At 33.2% G+C, this 11,476-nt stretch overlaps 1 protein-coding gene across 1 annotated transcript; it reads left to right on the top strand.

Annotated features, from left to right (window-relative positions):
* Positions 1–4,334: 4,334 nt before the first annotated feature.
* Positions 4,335–5,885, top strand: LOC142521380 (homoserine kinase-like). Its single transcript, XM_075624580.1, has one exon. The coding sequence runs from the start codon at positions 4,857–4,859 to the stop codon at positions 5,595–5,597; it is 741 nt and encodes a 246-aa protein (XP_075480695.1). The 5' UTR covers positions 4,335–4,856; the 3' UTR covers positions 5,598–5,885.
* The last annotated feature ends 5,591 nt before the right edge of the window (positions 5,886–11,476 follow it).

Raw genomic sequence — 11,476 nt, 5'->3', positions numbered from 1 at the left:
GACTTGTGAAAGTCCTATGGAGGAATCATGTGATTGAAGAGGCCACGTGGGAACCGGAAGAGGAGATGAAACATCGTTATCCAAGTTTATTTGACGGTAAGCAAATTTCGGGGATGAAATTTTTATAAGGAGGGGAGATTGTAATATCCCAACTTTTTAGGATTTTATTGTTTATAATATTATTATTTTTGGTTGGGTGTTTAGGAGATATGTTTATTGAAATGGTTATTATATGGTCATTGTTTATGGTTATTGTTTTGGTATTATGTTCATAGTTGGTGATGATTATAGGAAATGAAAGTGCAGAAACGATATGAAAATCTGGCCATAGTTGTGGTTTTAATTATAATGTTTTGTATATTGATCCAATTGATGTGAGGCCACTTCCATTAGAATGATAAAATATAAGGCTATAACTTTCATGTTTTGAATTTTGTTCAAATCATTAGGGAAGACGAGCCAAAAGTGGCCCGAAATGTGTCGTGTGTATCGTTGTTCCTGAACTGACACATGTTGGGAGAATGAGCATAACTTTTTACTCAGACCTTCAAATGACATGAGGCCATTTGGAGATGCAAGAAAAGACATAGGGCTACAATTTCATGTTTACCACTTTGGATAATTCAGAAGAAAAGGTACAGTTTTGGCCCTTGGACAGTGGGTACACGGACCCTTACACGGGGTCCGGGTCTTGGCAAGCAAAATGTGTGATTTCCAGTGTGCACGGACCCATACACGGAGGGGGGCATGGGGTCCGTGTCTATGGCATAAAAAAAAAGTTTTTTTATGGATTTGAAGGCTTATATACCCAAGGTAAGGCTTCTTTATTTTTAGGAGTTGGAAGGGTTTGAAATATTAAGGGTTAAGTTGGGTTCATTGATTCATTGGATTATTGGTGATGATTTATGGTTATTATTGTGATTATTGTTGTAGGATTGATTCAAGATCATCATAGGCATCATAGTTCTTGTGGGTTGTAAGTAGAAGCTTTCCCTTTCAAATGCTCACATGATATATAAGTATATAAGCCATGTTTATTGATGTCTAGCTCCTTCTATTATTATATTATTGATGTATGTATTGTTATTTGTTCATTGATCCAAGAATACCATTGAATTCATTGATAAGGAGCTAGTACTCTATTGTTGCCTACCAAGTATTTGTTAAATTGACTCAATGAAATTTCCTATACTTGAAGCCAAGGAATGATAGTTATTACATGCATGTCATTGTCCAATTTCATGATTATGAGTATCTCTCACAGTTTTGATGTATTTATATATTAAAGAGATACTATCCACGGGTCACAGGTCACAGGTCACAGAACTATCATTTCCTTTCCTTTAATTCATGCCATGAACTACCATCTATATTGCTTTGTTATTTATTGTTCATTAAAGATGATATTGTTCTATTTTCATTGTCATTGCTATAGCCATGTTTCACGCCAAGCCATGTATATGTACTTGTTATGTATATCTTTCTACTTACTGAGTTTTATCTCATTCCAGTTAAAGTCATGTGATGCAGGTAATAAAAAGAAATATAAAATGGATTGTCCAGGAGGAAGAAGTCGTATAGCAAGGAAAGGAAACTTTTGAACTTTTGTCATGAAACTTTTATTTTGGGGTACATTGAACATTGGAAATGTTGATAATTTTGTATTTTGCAAATGAATGATAGGAAAAATTTATATTGGCTTTTGGCTTTGTTTTGGTTGTTTCAAAGGTGAATGTTTATGTATACTAGTTTTGAAAATGTTTATGATGTTAAATGGTATATTGTTATTTCTCTTTTAAATGATAAGGCTTCCGCATTTGTTATTAGTGTTAAAATGTTATTGCCATGGGAGTGGATTTTTTCAATGCCCCTGCTCGAATTGAAATTCCAAAGAAACAAATTGAAGACACTCATGATGTCATTAAACGCCTGAAGCGTGGAAGGCCAATCGGTTACAAGGATAAAAATCCTCGAAAAATTAAAATCATAGAGAAACACGATGATCACAAAATAGAGAATGATATTCCGGCAGAAATACATGATGATGAAAATGTTCCGTCAGAACCACAAACTGATGAGAATCGTGAAATCTCTATTAATTATATTAATACTGGAAAAATATGGAACCGAAAAGATACAAAAGAAATTGATGAGATATTTTCTTACAATGTGGCATTTGACATCATAAATGACAATGAAGATCATGAACCAAAATCATATGGTGAATGTAAAAATCGACAGGACTGGATAAAATGGAAAGACGCCATCCAGGTTGAATTTGATTCGCTAAATAAACGTAACGTTTTTGGGCCTATAGTCCTTACACCTGAAGGTGTAAAACCTGTTGGGTACAAATGAGTCTTTATTCGAAAGCGAAACGAGAAAAATGAAATAGTAAGATATGAAGCTTGACTTATTGCACAAAGTTTTTCTCAAAGGGCTGGAATTGATTATGAAGAAACGTATTCTCCTGTTATGGATGCAATTACGTTTCGGTATTTGATTAGTTTGGCGGTATCTGAAAATTTAGAAATTCGTCTTATGGATGTTGTCACAGCTTACTTATATGGATCACTTGATAGTAATATATATATGAAAATTCCTGAAGGATTTAAGATGCCTGAAGCACAAAGTTCAAAACTCAAATAATGTTATTCTATGAAATTGCAAAGATCATTATATGGGTTAAAGCAATCCGGCTGAATGTAGTATAATCGGCTAAGTGAACACTTAATGAAAAAGGGATATGTAAACAATTCAATATGCCCTTATGTTTTCATTAAGAAAACAACAACCAGATTCGTAATTATTGATGTATATGTTGATGATTTAAACATCATTGGAACGAATAAGGAAATTCAAGAAGTTGTGTCGTACTGTAAGGAAGAACTTGAAATGAAGGACCTTGGAAAAACAAAGTATTGTCTGGGTTTGCAAATTGAACATAGAGAATGTGGAATATTTGTTCACCAGTCAAATTATACAGAAAAGGTCCTTAAACATTTTAATATGGATAAATCAAATCATTTAAGTACTCCAATGATTGTTAGATCATTAGACATAGAAAAGGATACATTCCGTCCATGTGAAGATGATGAAATTATTCTTGGTCCAGAAGTACCATATCTAAGTGCTATTGGTGCCCTTATGTATCTTGCAAATTGCACAAGACCTGATATATCTTTTGCTGTAAATTTATTGACAAGATTTAGCTCATAACCAACAAAAAGACACTAGAACGAAATTAAACATATATTCCGTTATCTACGAGGATCGACAGACTTGGGACTTTTGTATTCAAAAGATACCAATCAAAACATAATTGGTTATGCTGATGATGGGTATTTATTTGATCCACAAAAGGCACGTTCCCAAACAGGATATGTATTTACTCGTGGAGGCACTGCAATTTCTTGACGTTCACAGAAACAAACACTTGTAACAACTTCATCAAATCACGCCGAGATTATTGCATTACATGAAGCAAGCCGTGAATGTGCGTGGCTAAAATCAATGACCAAACATATCCAAACCTCATGCGGATTATCATTCGACAAGAAGCCTGTGACACTATATGAAGATAATGCTGCATGTGTTGCTCAAATGAAAGAAGGATATATAAAAAGCGACAGAACTAAACATATTCCCCCTAAGTTTTTCGCATTCACACAAGAGCTTGAGAAGAATAAAGATATTGATATTCGTAACATTCAATCAAGTAAAAACTTATCAGATCTCTTCACAAAGACACTTCCTACGACAATATTCAGAAAGCATATATATAACATTGGAATGCGCAATCTACGAAATTTGTGAAGAATCGTTCGTGTTAACATGATGGAGAGTTTACGTGACTGCACTCTTTTTTCTTACTATGGTGTTTATCCCAATGTGTTTTTCCTAGTAAGATTTTTAACGAGGCAATATAAAACACGTAATGAAGACAATCATTGTATCATGATTATCATCACAAGAGGGAGTGTTGAAAAATACGAGTTGTAATATTTGAATGTTGAAAAATAAGAAAGTTAATGTTGAAAATAAGAGTTGTAAATATTTAAAATTAGTGTGTGATAATGTATGTAATGATATATTTATTTTTGAATTATTTTCAAAGAAATTTTATAAATATGTCTCTCATTGTGTGAAAAAAATCACAATTGATTAGAGAAAAAATTTTATAAAGTGTGTAGTTTGATAAATTTTGAAATTTTTATTTTTTACCATAAATTTTTACTTTTATCCATATTAAAATTTAAATGTAATAATAAAAATATTAATATTATTTTGTTTTTAAAAAATATAAATAAACAAATCCGGTGATTTGGAATCCCTAATTTCTTGATTAGTCTCCGTCATCTCTTTCTTCTCCGATACTCATTGCGCCACTGTTGTCTGCGCGATTCAATTTTTTCTCTCTGCAAATTGTTACTGCTCAAGTGAATTACAAAGCTTCGCGTTCAAGATTTGGATCACTGTAAAGCACGGAACGGAGAAGCGAGATCGGCGGAAGACGTTGCGCCCCCTAGTGGTTCGTTTGCGGACTCCGGAAACAACGGCCAGTATCTGCCTCTGCTCAACCATCCTCCAATTCCAAATCTGTAGCAATCAATGCGGTAGAGCCCAAACCTGTGTTTACTTCCGTGAAATCTTTCGCCCCGGCTACCGTAGCTAACCTGGGTCCGGGCTTCGACTTTCTGGGCTGCGCCGTAGATGGGATCGGAGACTACGTCAACCTTCGAGTCGACCCGGATGTTCGTCCTGGTGAGGTTTCCATTTATGAGATCTCCGGAGCTGGGTCAAAACTCAGCAAGAATCCATTGTGGAATTGCGCTGGTATCGCTGCCATCGCTGTCATGAAGATGCTGGAAGTTCGATCGGTTGGCGTCTCCCTCTCCCTCGAGAAGGGTCTACCCCTCGGCAGTGGTCTAGGCTCCAGCGCAGCAAGTGCAGCTGCTGCTGCTGCAGCCGTTAACGAGCTCTTCGGAGGGCTGTTGTCTCCATCAGAGCTCGTTATCGCGGGGCTTGAGTCGGAGGCGAAGGTCTCTGGATACCATGCTGACAATATAGCTCCGTCTATCATGGGAGGTTTCATTTTGGTTAGAAGCTATGATCCTCTTGAACTAATGCAATTAAAGCTCCCTCAAGAAAACAAACTATTCTTTGTGTTAGTAAATCCGGAATTTGAAGCTCCCACCAAGAAAATGAGAGCTGTATTGCCAAAAGAAATCACGATGTCCCACCATGTGTGGAATTCTAGCCAGGCTGGGGCATTGGTTGCATCTCTTTTGCAAGGAGACTTGAAAGGATTGGGCAGTGCATTGTCATCGGATAAGATAGTCGAGCCAAGGAGGGCTCCATTGATTCCGGGAATGGAGGACGTAAAGAAAGCTGCAATCGCTGCTGGGGCGTTTGGGTGTACAATAAGTGGGGCAGGGCCAACTGCCGTCGCGGTGACGGATGATGAAGAGAGGGGTAGAGAAATTGGGGAGAGAATGGTCGAGGCCTTCATGAAAGAAGGTAACTTGAAGGCTTTAGCTATGGTGAAACAACTCGATCGAGTTGGAGCTAGGCTTGTAAGCAGTGTTCCTCTATAATGTAATTTCATAAGCTTTTTTCCTGTTTCTGATGACTTGTGCAATTGGTTAGAATTTTTGACTATTTGGTGAACTTTTGATTCTTCTAGAGACAAAACTCCAGTCTTTGGCTGGCTAGCGTTCTCTGTTCTGGGATGAATTTCTAGTCAGTTATGTTCATTTTTGGTCATTTATTATTTAGAGGCCTCAGGATCATAATAATAATCTTCAAGATTTTCCATTTTGTTACGTTGTTAACCAATTTCTACACACAGTTTAGTTATTTTAAGATTTTCCACGTTGTTTGTATTTTTTCACCGTCTATATGTTGAGGTGGGGACTGAAAAAATAGCTTGTTTCCTGATATACAAGTATATGACATATCAAAACTTCTGTTATTTGTGAAGGGTATTATAGCGTGTACATTTTAGCTCTTGTGACAAGAAAACTGTGGTTCTAGGTTTCCTTTGTTCAAAATATATGGAAAAACAGGACAGATAGGTATGTGAAAAAAACCATCAAATCAGTATAGTGAATCAAAACAGTAGTATAATGCTTAATTAAATCAAACTGAGGCCTGTAGCTTGTACAGTTTCCTTAAAACAGATTCGCCCCCTCCGGTATGTGCTCCGAGGATTCAGCGGACGTCTGTTTCCCAGGATACAACGGGCAAACCAGCAGAGTTGCAGCACAAAGCACTATGCTAGCGAACAAAAGCAGTACCTGAACTTTATCAGTGAACGGAGCAAAAGCAGAACAAGCAGAAGCAGTGCTGCAGCAGAACAAGCAGAAGTACTGTAGCAGAACGAGCAGCAGTACTGTAGCAGAACAGCAGTACTGTAGCAGAAGAGCAGCAGTACTGTAGCAGAACAAAAGTACTGTAGCAGGACGAGCACCAGTATTGTAGCAGAAGAAGCAGAAGAACTGTAGCAGCAGGAGAAAGTGGATTTTTCGGTCTCTTTTTCTGGCCTTGGCACATCTCCTATTTATACATACCTAAACAAGCCATACGGAAGGCCAAATGTTGTCATAAAGATGCCTTTAAGATGGTAGATGAAGCACCAACAGTTGGGGAGATGAAGCACCAACAGTCATGCCATGCGAAAGGTGTCAAGTCTCAAGGACATGTGAAAGGTCTCAACTGGAAAAAAATTAACAAAAGATGGCATAGACTGCTAGGCGATTTTTTGCCTTGATCGGTCCGACATTCGACGCATCTAGGTCGAGCTCGTACGCTTACACACAAGTCAAGCCTTTTTTCACTGCAAATCGGGCCCATGATTTGCACCTCCCTGCACCTGTGTGCGCGAGAGATAGACTCTTGACCAATCATTGTTACACCTCCATAAAGTGTAACACAATATAAACTTATCTATACCACTTCATTTTTTCAATGTGTGACAAACCCACCTTTCCAAATTTTTATTCACTCACATGGAAAGCCCATAAGCCTAAAAGCCCACCTTTAATCCAACATCCTTTTGTTGTTTAATCGGAATGACTCGAAATTATAGTCTGCCTCATGTTTTGACGAATTTTGTGGTTTGTTCGTTGGATATATTGAACAGGCCTGCGCTAGACTTGATGGTGTTCAGCTCACCATAGCAATATCAATTTGTATCTAGATCTGTTGTGAGTTTTGGCTCGTGTTGACAAAAATAGTCGGCATTATTGTTTGTACTAAATCCCTTTGTGTTGTTAGACGACGAAGTGTGTACCCACCAACATTTTAACGAGTCCTTGTATTCTATTGGCGAGTTTTACTGATAGCAACTGTTATAAACTAAATTTGCTCAACGCCTTTTTGTGATGCTATTGTTTGAATTCCCGGCTCTCTGTTGCCTGTTTATGTAAGGTGTTTTGGGGAAGATGGTTGTGATTCCAATGATCTGTCCAACCATATATTCTCACCTGCTAAATTTTTACAGAAAGAGGAAAATTTCAATGAAAGTCTTGTTCCATGAGATCATAGCTTTACAGGTTATCCTACATATTCCTTTTATTTAAAATTTGTTGATTTTTGTTTTCCTGATATCTTAGGCTAGGCAAAAACTTGTGTGAGACGGTCTTACGAGTCGTATTTTGTGAGACAGATCTCTTATTTGGATCATCCATGAAAAATTATTACTTTTTATGCTAACAGTATTACTTTTTATTGTAAATATCGGTAGAGTTGACTCGTCTCACAGATAAAGATTCGTGAGATCGTCTCACAAGAAACCCACTCGAGATCTTAATAGCTTCGCATAGTTTACTAACTGTGTCTCTTTGACGCAGAAATACTTTTTTTTTCTGAGGAGTTGAGTTCGTATTTATCTTCTCTCTAACCAGGGATCTAAAATGTGTGAGACGATTAAGCGTGTGGTCGAGCCTTAAACTTTACAAATTTAAGCTGGTTTAACACGACAAGTGTGTTAAATTTTTACTATCATTTTTAGTATTACTAGATTAATATATATATTATTATATATGATGCAAGACTATCTTGTATTAATCATATGGAGTCATATTGTAATTTTATATTTGTCCAAACATTTTCTATCTTATACTAATTATAAGGAGTCACAGTATAATTTTATATTTGTCAAAAACAATTTTTATCTTGTAACATGATTACATGATGTATTATAATATAATAATAATTTTTATTTTATTTTATTTTATTTTATTTTATCACTCGATATTTCGATATAACAAACTTGTAACGTTTATTTGTGTAGCTTGTTTCATGATCTTTTACTTTATATAATTATAATAATAATAACACATCAACATATTACATTGAGAATAATTTTATTATAGATTAAAGTTTTAGGTATTTTGGCGAAGGTGTGGTGCAGTATAGCATGCCTTGATATGTCATTTGTAAATAATGGATTTTTTTCGAGGTTTTGTAGGTACGACTTCGGTTTCGGTGTTTTGGATTTTATACTTTTAGTGAAATTGATGTAAATTTAATTTCAAAAGAGTAGGTCTTTTGTAAGATGATTTCATAGATTTATGTTCGTGTGACGGGTCGACTTGATCTCATACTAAAGCGAAAAGTAATATATATTTTTTTTATAAAAGTAATATTTTTCATGAATTGAATAAGTCGATTTACAAAATTAACTCGTGAGACGATCTCAAATAAGTTTTTGTAAAGTTCAAATTTCTTTTTGTCAAAATATTATACAATTAAATATTTATTATCTTAAATTTAAACATTTCCTAATTATTATTTTTTACCTTTTCAAAAAAAAATTTTTGCTTAATATTATCAACTTAAAATTGACACTTTTTCCACGTTTCCATTTTTTTGCACAAAGTATTTATGTTTTATGGTACTTAATTCTAATAGAGACTTTATTTGGGTTAATAATAATAGACTTAGACATTTTTCAAGAGAAAAAAATGTACAATTATTTTTTAAAATATTTACGATTACTACCTTATTTTTTAGACGAAAACCTTTTATGCCATAGTTGGATCAGGCCGGCGTGCGCGCCATCCCCACGACCGGAAATTTTGATGGAGGTCTTTGCACACATTATGCGTGTGTATAATTTTTTTAATCATTATCGATAGACTAAATTGAAAGTTGATAAACTATGGAAGGACTAAATTGATATTTGAATTGTTGAAAAAAAAGAAGAAGTATGTGTTGAAATTTAAAAAAAATAACCAAAAATAAAAATGTAATATTAGTATCATATCAGGGTAAAGTTGAAAAAAAAAAGGTGTTCTTCTTAGATTGTTACTATCATGTCTTCAACTTTAGTAAAATAGAATTTAAGTAGTAGCAACTTTAATCTGGGTCACCTCGGATTGAGGTGGTCAATCGATCGACTCGATTGTTGATTAAACCAAATGGAGCAAAAATCGAATAATTAAAATTTTCTATTCAAATAAATCGAACCGACCAAATTTTTTTCATTCATCATGATGTATAAATGAAAACAATATTCTTAATTAGGAAAATTCGGGCCAACGTTGGATAGAATAGTATGGATTAAGCAAGAAAAAATGACGTTAATCGACACCAGTGTCACGAACAAAGCGTGAGAGACATTGGGGAGTGCCTGTTATAAACGCATACCAAATCGAATCGATTAAGTACAAGCTGAAGTATGCAATTTGGGTTATGACCCAACACACATTATAAGAATCACATACCAAATTGAATAAAAATTACTTAATTTGGTCATAAAAATTCTTACGAAATCATCTTACGAACCAATTTTTCTATTCAACCTGATCTATGAAAAATTATTAAATTTTATGACAAAAATATTACTTTCATTATATGTATCGACCGGGTTGACTCGTTTTACGGTTATAGATATGTGATATCGTCTCACAAGATATTTATTCAATCTATGTACACATCAATTTAACACCATAAATTCAATAAATTAGATATTATATTGTCCAAAAAATTTCGATAGTTTCGATGGCTTCATGCAACCAAAAAGACGTGATTGTAATGGACAAACCATCGGAACTTAACACTTAAAATTAGTTGTGAACAAAAAAATTTAATATTAAAAGTAATTTTTTTAATTTTATTTTTAGCAGCAAGATTGTCCTCATAAAAAAATTTCCACAAAAAGATTTAATCTTTTTTGAAAGTTCATAAATTCAGAAGAAACTGTAATATTGAGTAAAGATAAAGATATAATTAACTGGTGTGCGATTGATCTCTTTGATTAAAAATCATATCGAATATATATGTAAATAAGATTTTAGAATGATTATAGTTACATATTATTTGTAGTGATATTAATTAAAAAAATAAAATTTCTTAATATATTTGAAGTGTAAAATTGTGAAATTGAACGTACTTTTTCAAATTCTTTCGTGTATCAAATAAATAATTTATCTTCAACAATTTCATTTAATATATCATAAATGTCATTTCATATTGAATTTTTGTTCAAACATTTGCAAAATATATAAGACAATAACATTTAATAAAATATTTTATCATTCATTAACACTTTAAAATAAGACTATTTTTTAATAAAAATAATTTTGAAATCATTTAAAATTTGTATCTACACTCAAAATTTAATTAAAATTAAGGAAATAAAGATCTAACAACCCAATTTGTTCTTAAATAAAAAAATCTAATATCAAAACAATTATCACAAAATTGAATAATAAATTAATGTAATATCTCATGCAATATATTGATAGAATAAATTCACAAAATTTATAAATTATTTATTTCACAAAATAATTTATGTGAATCAAAATAAATACATGTTATAGCTTTTTCAAAATTTAGTCGAATCTATTAATTCTGCATAAAAATTCAAGGTATGTCAGGGAAGTAATATGAAAACCGAGAAATAAAACCAAAATAAATTATTTTAATAATTAAATAAATAAAATGGCTCAAAATCGTCATAAATCAACCAATTGTCATCATCGTGATAGGCTACCTTCATGATCGTTACCAATATAGACGATAATATCAATTAATTGGGTTTATAATTTTTTTCGGTTGACGATGTTTCGGTTTCACTATCACGTATTAATAATTTTTATTCAATAGCCGATGTTGTTCACTATTGAACATCAAATCACTATTAACAAAAAATAATGACAAATAATAAATTATGCTTCTTCTAAAACATTAATAACAAGTATATGTTTTGAATAAATATCGAGTCAATATTCATTGATATATCTTATATCTTTAATCATATTCTTTAAAAATATTGACAATTTTAAATCTTATATCGATATTTTATTAGAAATGAATAAATTTCTCAATCAATAAGATTTTCAAAAAATAATTCAACTAAAAGGGTATTATATTAATATCTCTTAAGAATATTGCCAAATCTTGGTTGTTATCTTAATATTCTTTGTGAATATTAACAAATAATTGATTTTTTATCAACATTTTTTTT

Source organism: Primulina tabacum, chromosome 12 (genome assembly GCF_025594145.1).
Source record: "Primulina tabacum isolate GXHZ01 chromosome 12, ASM2559414v2, whole genome shotgun sequence".
Taxonomy (NCBI): Eukaryota; Viridiplantae; Streptophyta; class Magnoliopsida; order Lamiales; family Gesneriaceae; genus Primulina; species Primulina tabacum.
The sequence above is the reverse complement of the archived record's forward strand: the minus strand, read 5'-3'. Positions and strand labels throughout refer to the sequence as shown.

What these genes read in the sequence shown, in the direction of transcription:
- LOC142521380 (XM_075624580.1), top strand. Translation starts at nt 4,857, where the DNA reads ATGAAGATGCTGGAAGTTCGATCGGTTGGCGTCTCCCTCTCCCTCGAG.